Here is a 13,971-nt window from a genome sequence, read left to right on the forward strand (position 1 = left end):
CCCCCCCCCCCCCCGCCCCTTTTGATAATTAGAATTTGATGACTTTCTACTGATAAGTTACTATAATTGTTTAAGGATTTTAAAATATAATAAATGAATTATGGTGTTCTCAGCCTACAGCTGATGTTTCCATACTATAATCCTTTCTAAGGCGTAAGAGAATCAGCCTTTGTGCCTGGCAAGCAGAATAGCAGAAAGTAGATAAAATAGAGATGGTTTATTGGTGCTGTTCTTATCATGCTTTTTTTGGTTGAAGGCTGTTAAAAAGATGAAAAACAATAAGCACAAATAGGGTTCTGTCATTATCACTATGATGTGGAGCTTAGTTCTCCAGGATCAAAGAGAAATGAATTCTCTTTTGGCATTCTAATCCTTCAGCTTAAATCTTGAAATGCACTTTGATACTGATGGGCAGAATAAAAAGTGAAATAAAGGTTGGTAAGGAAATGTGGTGAGTCAGACAAAAATGCAGCTCCTACAGTGGAAAAAACAGGATTACTAGAGTTCAGTTTTTTAATGATGAAATAACAGTGACCAAGCAGTGTCGCTTCTAGATAATTGTAGAAAGACTTAAATGTCATCTTGCTTTGTCACCTAGTAATAAGAAAATGTTTTTGTTTCTGAAGTCATTAGCAAAGCTGTACTAAATATTTCTTTTCACAGGGTAATAGCTGATGTAAAGTTTGTTACTGCCTAGGCTGTAGAATTAAGCTAACAGACATACAAATATACATATTATCTTTTTAAGTGATTGCTTTAAACAGAAACATTTATATTGGCCATTTTTCAAAGAAAATTAAATGATAATAGATCCACATTCCTGTGTCCTGGGTTTCAACTTCAGGGAAATCAAGTAGAGCCCTTAGGAGAGCTACAGATCATTTGACCTGTGGATGAAATAGAATGATGTCTCTTACTATCAGTTCTCACTCTTTTGAAATGGAGAGCAGTGCTTAAGTAGATATCTGTGCCTTCCAACAGTTCAGAGATTAATGGAAATGTTTTTCTTAAATCTTAGTCTCTCTCTTCAGTATTGTGGTTTTGGTTTTCCTTGATCCCTGTATTTATTTCAGCAGGTTGTAACATAACATACACTGCTTTTGGGGAGGAATAGATGGATGTGTACATAAGATTATGTATAATCCTGTTTATTCAATGTTATTTTGAAAGTTTTTTCTCTTTCTCTTTTTTTTTCAAGGTCTTACAGCATCTCTAAGAGATTTGCATGTACTTTAAAATCAGATACAGGTTTCTAAATTGTAAAATATTCAGGAGTGTGCAAGATTAAACTTTGGGCAGTATAAGTAACTGGATGCTAGTTGAAAGATTTAGTTCTATATCATGGGAATGTAAGCTGTAGTTTAGAAAGTTCACATTCCTGTGATCTATGTCTCAAGATACATGTAGACCCATGGGGAAAAATCTACTTCTCTGTGATTGTAGGGGTCACTTAGACAAGTACAATAATAATTTTACTTTTTGACAGTAAGGTCATGTAAGTGCCTACACACATTACATGCCCAGGTTGAGTATGCACAGTAGGCTATGTACTAGGTGGGTATGCATGCTCCTATGAAGGTGTGAACCTTGTGAACATCTACCAATGGATAAGGTACAAAACTGTAGGTGGTTTAAAACTCATGACTAACTGGTGTTAGATTCTGGAGGAGCAGACAGACCCTCCTGTATTTTAACCCCAGTATCCAAGTGTAAAAGCGCTTGCCTGGGAAGTAAAAGACCTATATTCACCCCATTGCCTCCAGGGTGTTTGAAGCTGTATCTCTCAGACTTCCCAGCACAATGCTCTAACCACCATGTCACGTCAGGCAATATCCAAGCCATTTTTTGATTCACCTTTTGAAGCTGGCCTTCTGGGCACTCAAGAGAGGGAGATCTGTGGGGACAAGAAGAAAAGAGCAAGCCAGAGGATGTATGGCTCAATCAAAAGGATGCTGCCCTGGAGGAGAAGTGGCAGGGGAGGTCTGAATTCTCACCTGGAGCCTTTCTTCAAGTGAGGGAGAAATTTCACAACTATGCTTCTCTCCATCCATTTATTCCCAATGTGGTTAAATGCAACAGGAGTCACTAGCTTCTAAAGGAGCTGGGCTTGGAAAATGCCTGGCCCGTGGCCCTGCAGTTAGAGTGCTGTGCTGGGAAAGCAGAGGTTCAAACTTCCTCTGGGAGAAGGACATCTAAAACACAGCTCTGTGGCTTCCCAGATGAGTTCCCTAAGCATCTGTTTTGGAACTAAAGCATTGGAGGGCCCTCTACCTTCATCTTGCTTCCAGGGCTCGCTTGCAGGTCTACCTGTCTGGGAAACCTGACTGTAAGTGCCAAAAATGCCATTTAGACAACTAAAGGGAAAAAGAATTCCATCCATAGTGCCTAGATTGTGGACAAGCTGTACATGATGTTGAAATGTGGATCTGTACTGTATAGAAAAGGAGATGAAACCAAGCAAGTTTCTTGATGTCATGCTGCATGTGGCATTCTGTCAGAGTTTAGAGCATAGGGCAGGGGTGGGAAAAATGCGGCCCATGGGCCAAATGCAGCCCGCCAGGCCATTCTATCCGGCCCACAGGGCCCCTAAAAAAATGTAGAAAATTAATATTTATCTGCCTCTAGCTGCCTGTCACGTGGCCCTCAATGGCTTACCAAAACTCAGTAAGTGGCCCTCCGTCCAAAATAATTGCCCACCCCTGACCTAGGGCATGTGTAGACGAAATGATCTTTCCCATTTATGTCGATGCAACTGCATTTGTGTTTGCACAACCTGGGATTTCCTGACACACTAAAAGTCCATTTAGCTTCTTAAACTAACACTACTCAGAGATGTGTTATTTTGCAGCGCTCCCCAGTTACGCTGCCCAGGCTATGGATTTGTTTCGTCTGAACAGCCAGAGAACTCAAAGACCTTTGCCACGAGGTGGTGCTGTGTTCTGGCCTGTAGCCAGTAGGTGCCTCCTCCCTCACAGCATACAGTAGCCACAGGTAGCCAACCACAGTTCGGGTCTGCAAATTATTATTTTTACTTTAACAAAAATAAATAAGGGAGGAAGGCAATATTCTCCTCTTAATTTACTAACCCTTCTTAATTCTTCCACCCCCTGGCCACCTATAGTGTATGTCCTCCCACCCCTGCCCATGTAACCTCCACCTGTGCCCCCCACGCCCTCCGCTGTGTGCTGCTACTGCAGTAGCATGGTTCCCAAAGACTGCTCCAGCAGGATCACCATACTGGTAAGTTTTTTGCAAATAGTTTGAAACTTTGGAGTGAGTGGCTACATGACTTCCTTCAGTAGTACAAACCTTCTGAACTTCATCACATTCCATTTCAGAACCGCGACCAATAGTCTAGGGGCAGGACACTGCCTGCCAGACCCGACGCCCAGGATATGCAGCATTGGGTCTGGTTGCAAGAAGGGTGGTGAAATATCTTAATATCAATGTTTTTATTGCCATCCTGAAGTAGGTGAATGTATTAAATGCATCAGTGCCTCAAAACAGTTGGGTATGATGGAGCCTTGTTACAGCTTATCCTACTTGCAGGGATGTCTGAATACTCTAAACACCATGAGGAGGATAAATGATTGCTGGATAAACCTGACAGAGAGAGAACATGTCAGGAACGTAGTGGAACTAAGCAGCTCAGTGGAGATAGATCTGGATTCATGGCACCTTGGTATTAAGTAATGCATTGGGCCTCGGTATTAAGTAATGCATGCTTCTTATAATCAGAAACATTAGGATACTGACATCTTTATATGCTTACACATCCTCACATGAATCAAACCTTAAAAAAGGTGGTGGTCTTCTTACACTTGGACCAGGAATACTCTGGTGGAGTGTTGATGCCTATTCTGTTGCACATTTTTCCATCCTTAGTCACACTGCTTATAGGCTGAATTGCTATGATACTACCATATATGAGGTTGCTTCTGAAAGAGCCTTTCTAAACTGTGGAACAAGAAATGAGAGGAGGAAGTGGAAAATGCCCACTCTACTTAAAAATGAGGCTTTTACATAGGTTCATTTTCGTACAACACTGGCCAGTGAATTGCTATTCGGTCTGTAAAGGCCAGAACAAATGTTCATGTTTCAGATGAGTAATGAACTATTGCCTAGGTGTGTAAGTTGTACAAGCACTATTCTGAAACATTAGTTCATTACTGAGAAGTAACAGAGACTCATCTTAAATCAGTAATAACATATCTTGTGTCACACTTTCCAAATTCTGGCTTAATTGTCTCAGTTGCAGGAGAAAGAAGTAAGGCATAGGTGAATAATTGTGTTACTAGTCATAAATAGCAGTCACTGTCATCCTTAAAATTATCAAAAACTATTTTTTCTTCTATACACGGAATTATGGATACCTATATATATTAATAATAATTTTAAAAAACCCACACACGTAAAACCTCTCTCAAAATCACAAATTCAAATGATTTTCTTTGATTCTGAAGCTAGAAGAACCACACGACTGTAGTTAATCTCTTCAGAATGGTACAGATGAACAGTTGGCCATAAATTACAAAATAATGGTTTACATCTTCATGTAAGCCTCTCTGGCATACAAGTGGAGTCATTTGTTGTGATTTCTTTGGAGTTGTGCTGGAGTTTTTTCTTTCATTTTTTGCTTGCCAGGCTCAGGCTTCTTGTACTGCAGAATTCATGATACATGTAGTGAATAAATTTAGCTAGCAAAATTATGGGCTGTTCCATCTTCCTGGAAACCTCCTGTGATCCACAGTAAGGAGCAGTCTGCCTTTTAAACCCAGGACAGCAGTTAATGTTAAGGTGCTCCTTAGAATGATGTACATGAAATATCTGATTGACAGGTTTGATATGTTAATTCAAATCCTCTGCTGTTTGGAAGGAGTCTTCCTCTGGGACCAGGTAACTGATGAATAGAAATGTTTAATGTTATTTAAGATTAGTGGGATTTTACTGAAAATAAATTCTCTTATAAGAGAGTAAAACAGCTGTATGTTCTGAATTTCCCCTTATCTGGGTGACAGGTTTAGAGTTTCTGGAGATCTTGTGAAGAATTAAAGAATTTTTGGCATTAGTTTTGAAATGGCCACATGGTAATGGCCTCTCTATGAGAAGATTCTGTATCTTTAGTAACGAATCTGGAAATGTGGGAATTGTATTTATTTTTATCTAATAACCTCTCAGGAAAAAAAGACAAAACAGTAAGTGACAAGCTGTGGTGTTCTAGATCACTTTTAGGTCACATAATCTCAGTCTCTGGGAGCTTCTTAAAATGTAACCCATTATAACTGCTGTTCATTCCACCCCAGGGGCAGGGCGGCACAGCCCACATCTACAGCATGGTGCAGCAAGAGAGCCACGGTGGGGACTGCCTGAATACACAGGGCAGCGCAGGGGGAGAAGGGGTGCTGCCGGTCCCTGTGGTGCAGTGATGGGTTTTTTGGGTGGGGAGGGCATCTGTGCACACTGGGGGGATGGGGTGCCTCCAAGACACATAGTGCATGTGAAGGAGGAGCCAGGGGGATTTGGCTAGGGACACTGGTGCAGCCCATGCAGCATGTGGGCCCTGGCCACTTAGAAGTTGCACAGGCCTGGTTTAACATGCAACTCCGGGGTCATAAAATGTAACTAATGAAAAAAATATTCAAAACAATAAACACTTTGAATACTGAAAGATTAGAAAATGTAAAATCTGGCCCAAAATTCAAACCGTTTTAAAATGGGTTTTGTTACTGAGCTGAGTCTATAACTCTTAAGTTGGGTTTAATACTTCTGGAGGGAGGTCTCAGTTCTTGTACCAAACTCTGATGACATGTCATCCTTCTTGAAATCCACGCCTGAAGCAAAGGAAATAAAGTGACTTCTTAACTCAGTTCAGTGCTTGAGGTGTCATCTGACAGAGAAATGGAATAACGGAATTTTGTGTGGCTTCAGCCAAGTTGAGATAAAGGTGATTCTGCGATATACAGAGACCCTCATCTCCCATTGGGCAAGTGGTAGTTGAGTTTACATACAGTCCCTTGGGTGGCACTCACTAAGCAGTGCCTTGAAAGCTGAGCCTCTCAGAAAGAGAGATTGTAGGCCCTCCTTGGTGAATGTGATTATCTGAATCTAGACTTTGATACTCAGAATTGCACCTTCTAATGACATGTTGTTTATGCACATTTTTAGTCCTTTTACTTTCTAGCCCCTTTAAACTACCAAATAACTGCGTATTTATATTGGGCCAGATCCTGGCCTTCTCGGGTCTGATTTGCAGTCTCTGGAGGCTTACAAGTGGTCAAGTAAGGATTTTTGTGGTATAAAGCTAGCATAGTTGATCTTGTACCAGCTGACAGGCATGGCAAAAGTTCATCTTGGTGGCCTGGCTGGAGGGAAGGGCTGATTATAGTCTGTATGAAGGACCAAACCCAGGATCCAAAGTAGAACAGCAGAAAGTTTCCTATGGAGCAGCTTATGCAGATCCAAGGATCAGACATATATAACATTCACGTTTACTAATCAATGCCTTGTTAGAAAAATAAAAACAACATTTTGATAAATTGTATATATTGCTGCATTATGTAATAACGCCTACATTTGTTGCATTATTGGAGGGTATCCTTACAAAATACAGCCTCTGCCCATTATCTCTTTCAGGACGCATGCAGTGTTTCTAGAAAGTGTTGCTTTGTAGATATTTTATTCCCACAATTTTCAGGCCTAATCCAAGATACCAAGAACCTCATACAAGGTGCTCAGCACTTCAACTCCTCATAATAGGAGTTAAAATAATTTAGGTCTATCAAACATATGACCCCTTCAACAAATACAGGTTGATATTAATGGGGGACTGAGCAACCTAGAGTCACTCCAAAGGCTTAACCTTTAGCTACTATGAAGTTACCTTAAGTGCCATAAGGATATACAAACTGCATGAGAGAAAACATTCTTTTCCTTGAAGTTTTTGTCTCTTTGTTTGCTTCTTTTAGTGCTGGAGTTGGCAGGACTGGCTGTTTCATTGTAATAGATGCCATGTTAGAGAGAATAAAGCATGAAAAGACTGTAGATATTTATGGCCACGTAACTCTAATGAGAGCTCAGAGGAATTACATGGTTCAAACGGAGGACCAATACATCTTTATCCATGATGCACTGCTGGAAGCAGTGACATGTGGAAATACTGAAGTGCCAGCCAGAAACCTGTATGCATATATTCAGAAGCTGACACAGATAGAAACAGGAGAGAATGTCACAGGAATGGAACTGGAATTCAAGGTACTATGTGCTGTGGGGAGATATCATAAATATACTTGTTTGCTGCTAAATGCTACACTAATTCTTTCCTGTAATTACAGGGTTTTTCTTGAGCCTAGAGTTTAAAACTTATGAACATATATTTTGGCTGGGGGTGGGGGGTGGGAGGGAGTGAACTCTGATTTAGTATATCCAGACAAATACTTTTCAGAATGTTCCAATCCATTGACCTTTTATTTTTGGAGCAGGTTGATATTCTTATTCATCAAACTGTCAAGTCTCTTTTTTTTACTTTTCATTTGTATAAATTGAAAGTTAGTTTAAAATGTACATGGTATTAAAGCAGGTCTATAAATATTTAGTTAATACATCTAAAACACAATGAAATTACTATTTAAAACAAAAGTGATTTTTAATCATCCATAAGCAGAAATAATCAGGCACTGAACTTGTTCTTCTTGTTATACTTTTCCTCAGTTTCTTTTTCTCTCTTCAACAGCATCTAGCTAGCTCTAAAGCTCACACTTCAAGATTCATCAGTGCCAATCTTCCATGTAATAAATTCAAAAATCGCCTTGTCAATATTATGCCATATGAGTCTACGAGGGTATGCTTGCAGCCAATCCGCGGAGTAGAAGGCTCTGATTATATCAATGCCAGTTTTATTGATGGATACAGGTACTATACGTTGGTGGGTTATGATATGAACTGTTTTAAAACTTTTAACAGGTTATATACATATATATTTATTTAATTATAGTGAATTGCAGCAAAATACGATACTGTTTGTATACATAACACCTTCCACGTTGATTTTCATTTTCATCTAACAGCTGACATAGAACTACACCAAAACTTCTCAAGAAAATTTCATGGAGGGGGAAGGAACTCTGATTCTTAGTTAAAACAATCTCATGCTTAACTTCAGTCTCATGACTACTCCCAGTGCTACCAATGAGATTACTTATGTGTTAATGTTTCTGCCATGTTTAAGCACCTTGCTTAATTGAGACCTCTTTTTTCCCTAATTGTTCTTTTAAAAGAGGAAAAGAATGGGCAAGGTCTATAACTCCCTACATCAGCAGACAGCTTGAAATTTGAGTTTTGAGCCCTCAGTTGATGCCAAGACCTTCTACCCCACCAGCCATTACCCCCTCAAGTTTGTTGACCCTTGGCTTCTTGGGAGCTGTATGAGGTTTGTTATTCCACTTATCCAGGGGCTTCATAAGCAGAATCCATGAAGTGGATACTACTGAGGGCTGGACTAGTTTTAACATAAATAATTGTGACAGTCCACTGGGTCAGCATGCTACAGAGAGTGGCTTTTGTTTTCAACCTCATTTCTGCATGGAGGCTTAATCTCACAAGCAGGTTTCTATTTGGTAAGGCAGGAAGGGATACAAAACAGAATCACTCCTTCTGTACACCCTCTGCCTCAGCTCCCACACACATTTTGATGGTTTGGTAGGAAAAAAATAGTCATTTGTTAGGAGAGCAGTGAGACTCTCAGTTACTCTAACTTTTCTTTTGTGTCTCAATTTTTTGCTCTAGGCATTAGGATGTGGAAGGAGTTAATAAGGAAATGGCATAGTGCTATAATTCATAAACTTAATAGATTGTATGACAGTCGTTTCTACAAAATGAAGCAGCACAACTAAGTGTTTCTTAAGTGCTTTTTATGACACACAAAATTGAGCTATTAGAGTTGCATTAAAATTTAAATAATAATGATAAAGACATACATCATAATATTAACAAAGTAATTTCCTTTTCAAAGTTCTAAAAATAAAAAATGCCATTGTTTGATTAAATAATCATAATTGGTTTTTAACACACTTACTATTAATAATATATATTTTTCCCTTACTTTTCCTCAAGATAATGTTGACAAACAGAGTATTTGAGTATCATCACTCTGTTCTTAATGTTTCTTCTTGTTTTCATATAGACAACAAAAAGCCTACATAGCTACACAGGGACCCTTAGCAGAGACAACTGAAGATTTCTGGAGAATGCTTTGGGAGCACAATTCCACAATTGTAGTCATGCTTACTAAACTACGAGAAATGGGCCGAGTGAGTATCATTTTAATATCCTTTAAACGGTACTTTCTCATTCACATGTTTTTGTAGCATCTCCAAAGAGCAAAGTTCAGGGATTAGCTTGCTACCTTCTTTATCTGTTTTCAAACAAAAACGTGCTAGGCAGCACTGCTGTAATTCTTAGGCAATGGAAACTTGCCATCAATATATTACAATAAGGGTCGAGTCAGAGCTAGTACTTCAGCTTGTGACATGAATTAAACAGAGCAAGTTTCCTTTTGCTTTGAAATTCAAAGATGCTGTAAAAAACTCTGCACTCTCTTGAGCTGTGATGATTTTTAATTTAGAAGCCAGATAAGATGCTAGTGTTTATGACCTTACAGGATAGTGCACTATTTGTAATAGAGTTAAACAATAAAATTGTCTTAGGAGAGGTTAAAAGACTTATTTACACCATTTTTAGATTTCACTGTGCCCCAACATTTGATATGTATTTGTTATGCTGATCTTTGCAGTTTCAGCAGCCTGCTTACAGTGTTAAATCACATTATGGCTCCTCATTGTATAATGAAAATCAGTAACTGATTTACCATAAAAGCAGAATTACTTCAAGGATATAACTGATGTGAAGAAAATAATGTAAGAATCAGGCCCTACATTTGGAAAAACTAGGTGGTTTAGGGTACAGGTGGAGCCAGCATGTCAGAGGGGGAGGTGGGAGCAGTGACCTGGGATGCAGGGGTAGTGGCACCGTAGCTCCCAATCTCCCCAGCCCACACCAAGGCAGTCCCTCAAGCAGCCAACAGTCCTCTCTCCCTTCTCCCATGTGCTCAACTGTAAAGTCTACCCTTCCCTTTTATTCCTCCCTCCCACACCCTCTCTTCCTTTGCCCACCACTGCCATTGTCCCCAGCTGAATTGGGAGCTAGGGGGAGAGGGAAGTCTCCAGAGCCACTCTTGCCAGGCTCAGCTAGAGATGGTAGTAGCGCTGGGTGGGTTCCCTTTTCCCACACCTGCTCCCAGACTGTCAGGGAACACCAGGGGAACCAGGCAGGAAGGTAGGATCTGTCTGCTGCTGCCACTGCTCCTAGCTAAGCCTGGCTCTAGCACAAAGCCTGGCCAGAATGGACAAGAATGGCTCTGGAGATCCCCCCTCCTCCACCCCTGTCCCCGGAGCAGCCAAGTACAGTAGAAGTGGTGGGCAGATATAGACAAAGGAAATACAGTAGTTAGGGAAAAAATACAGAATGGCTAATGGCAGTCATTCTTATTGGGCAGGAGTCAAGGCCAGACCATAGACTGCCCTAAAAACTAATATGGAAATCCCAAGTGTCAGAAAGTAGATGGGGCAAATCATTTTTTCAGCAATGTAACAGAAAATAGGATTGATACTGAAGTCCACTGACAGGACAGTTTGGAGCCACTGGCACTTTGACTTGTCAGTATACATGTATTATAGGCAGAAAAAAGACATGTGATTCCTGTTCTATCAATAATGAACCTGCCATACGCACTGAATGTACTTTACTTAAAAACAGCAATCCCTAGTAGTGTGTGTGACTAACAAGAAATGGAACTCTTTATTGTATATATAGGAAAAATGCCATCAGTACTGGCCTGCAGAGCGTTCAGCCAGATATCAGTACTTTGTGGTGGATCCTATGGCAGAGTATAACATGCCACAGTATATTCTAAGGGAATTCAAGGTCACAGATGCCAGGGTAAGTGAGCACAACATAGTTCTGTTTGTCAAATGTTTCAAAGTAGTCCAGTATCTTTTGTTTTCTTTTTATTAGCAAAGCCTTAGAAACCTGCTTTGTTACCAATCCTGAAAGAAACCAAAGAGAAGGAAAGTTATTGTTATAACTTCCTAATGCAAGAGCAACTGGCTCTAATTCAAACCAACCATCTGGCCAGCACAACTTTTGTAAAGTACTGAATAAGTGTTTGTGGCAAAAAGCATTAGATAATTAGAAGGCCATGTTCCCATTCACCTTCCCTCCTCCGATCCTTTTGTGGAAATTTCTTCACTCAAGGCTGTAAATATGTTGTTGCTCCGCACATCCCTTTAGGCTGTGTGAGCTTGAAGGTTAATATGGTATGATTTGAAAGCTGCAGAGTAAATAGCATTCTTAAGAAAAAGCGTGACAAGCTTTGCACATTATAATTTGATTTTTGGCATAGCTTATTCCTCAGCATTCTAATACATCTGCGGAGAAGAGGTAGATAGTTGTGCCCCTGGTTTCTTAATTTTCATTCTGCATTTTGTATCCGGACCAAGAGTCCAAGATTCAGCATTGATGTAAGATTAACTGCATATAAAACATTTTTATAAGCATAGCTTTGGCAATTTTCAAACTGTGACTTCTAACACTTCACACTATATGGCAGGAGAATTCACTAGCCTATTCCATTTTTGGCAGCAGTACAGCAATAGTATTGGTTACATCAGCAGAGCAGGGGGCAATGCTTTCAAAGAACAGCACAACCTGCCACTAGCAGTTCCCAGTGTATCGGATTTTTTCTTATCAGGTTTCTGCTGTGAAATTTTAGCTACTGGTGTAGTCAGATTTAAATATTCAAATGAATTCGCTTATAAAGTCTTTTCACCAACCCATAGGGAACATTAATACTTGGACTGGGCAAAGGCGGCTGAGATTTGGCTTTGTGAAAGTAAAAGTCAATGATAGTCTTATCTGGTTTTCATTTTATGCGAACTATCAAATGCAGGGAGGTTCATATATATGATTTCTCTTCCAACCCTCCTTTACTCAGTGTGGGGAGAGAATGGCATAGGGCCATTGTAGCAAAAAACAAGAAAGAAAGTGATTAAATATAAGGCCTTGGTGACCATTTTGACAAAATAATTAAAATTTTTACTGTTCCTTCTTAGTCTAGATATTAAGCGACATAACTGACCAATCACACAATGAGCAGCAAAGAGTCACAGGAATAACTAAAGAGGATATTTTTCAAACTATCTCAGCTGAAATATGTTCACATAGTGCTCATCTAAGAGTTTCTAATTAATGATCACATTGTCAATCTAGTGTGAATAGTTTGCAAACCAGTGACAGGTTTTCAAATAACTTATTTACCTCAGTCTTTCCCAGTTCTAATATTAGCAAACCTTCTAACCACAATTAGTTGCTTTTTATTTGCACTGAGTACCCCTTACCAGCCCTACTGCATAACTGCTCAGTCCCGGATTTTGCCCTAAGCAAAATGTGTTGGTCCCAGTTTTGTTAAATAACTAACAAACAAGCTAATTGCCTGGTCCAAGGCTTCTGAGAGTCTGTCACTCAGAATGACTTCATTGAGGATATAGGCACTTAGCACCTTTCAGAGTGGGACCACAATAAAAAAATCTATACTGTTCTCATTGCCTTCTTGTATGCCTAACTCGTCCAAGCAGTAATTGAGGTTACTCAGCTAAATTGCTAGCATATCCAAAATTTGTTATAACTATTCTTCCCTCTTTGATTTCCAAACTCTTTTGTTACTCAAAAATAACTCTCAGTGTTCTGGTAGAGTCAAGTTGGCCAATTAATCTCCAGAGGAATGTGCTGCTTTTTTGTAGATTCCAGCAGCAGTATCTGATACGGAGCTTTCTGTTATTTTCCTATTGCACTGTGAACTTTTGTAAAGTCTGGGTGACCTCTATAACTGCCCCAATCTAGAGTTTCTGACTGCTTTTGCACACAGTTTTTCACTAAACTATGAAGGTCATCATGTTGGAGTAGTCTCATGCAGGGCCAACCTATTAGTAGTGTCTAAAAAAAGCATTATGTACTCTGTAACCTCATCAAAAGCCAATTGAATATCCTTTGTGAGAGGAAACAGAAAAATTAAAGTGGTCAGCCAATCAAAAATGTTAGGTATTAAAAGCAATCTGTACCTGTTTTGCTCAGCACTGCAGTCTGTATGTTCAAAAGAGCACTTCTTGTCTTGTCTGTGTAAACTGTGACAAATATTTGAAAATAAAGATTCTAATAAAATTTGATATCTGTAAACTTGGTGTTAGGCCCCCTTTACATGTTCAGGTAAAGGCACAGTTGGATCTAATGCATGATCCACATAATTGTACATGTTGCCATGCTGCACATGTATAGCAGGAGGCTCAAATCTGGGACCACGCATTAGATCCAATTGTGCCTTATTGCTGGTGTAGCAATTCAGGATTCCCCCTGCATTAGCAAGATGCAAGCTTCCACAGCTGGGATCCCCCTTTGCTGAGGGGGTTCCCAACACAGGGACCAGGCACAACCAGTGCCAAGCGCCCCGTGACTGATGGGACTTTCGGTCCTAGTTGCACATGTGGGCCCACGGGTTTCACAGACCCCCAAGTCTTGAGGATCAGAACTACTGCAATCTTCTGGGCCTGGAAGTTTCATGCTGGGCATGGTACATCCCTGTGGTTGGGAACCCTGTCAGCTGATGGAGCATCCACCCTCAGGGGAGACCCTGCTACACATGCAAATTAAAGCTTCAAGTATAAAGCTAGTACACATTTTTGAGGTCAAACTTTATAGCTGGTTGGAGCTTTTTATCATGTGATAAATACTTGGCATGTGTGGCTGATCTTAAGGTAACTGTACGATTAACCAGGTAATGGCGCAATACCTGTAACGTCTAGAGGAGGCCATAGAGATAAACATCTCACTAAAAACAAACAGCACCATTTATAATGCCAGCTGTAT

The 13,971-nt window shown here is 40.0% G+C and overlaps 1 protein-coding gene across 1 annotated transcript in view; it reads left to right on the forward strand.

Annotated features, from left to right (window-relative positions):
• The window catches only part of PTPRD (protein tyrosine phosphatase, receptor type D), a 1,990,398-nt gene that overhangs the window by 1,953,463 nt on the left and 22,964 nt on the right, over nt 1-13,971 (forward strand). The window contains exons 36-39 of the mRNA XM_019517599.1: nt 6,966-7,251; nt 7,730-7,908; nt 9,179-9,305; nt 10,867-10,992. Of these exons, the coding sequence (XP_019373144.1) occupies nt 6,966-7,251; nt 7,730-7,908; nt 9,179-9,305; nt 10,867-10,992 (718 nt within the window). The remainder of the gene's footprint in view (nt 1-6,965; nt 7,252-7,729; nt 7,909-9,178; nt 9,306-10,866; nt 10,993-13,971) is intronic.

This window comes from Gavialis gangeticus, unplaced genomic scaffold (assembly GCF_001723915.1).
Source record: "Gavialis gangeticus isolate Ggan-Ray unplaced genomic scaffold, GavGan_comp1, whole genome shotgun sequence".
In the NCBI taxonomy this organism is placed as follows: domain Eukaryota; kingdom Metazoa; phylum Chordata; order Crocodylia; family Gavialidae; genus Gavialis; species Gavialis gangeticus.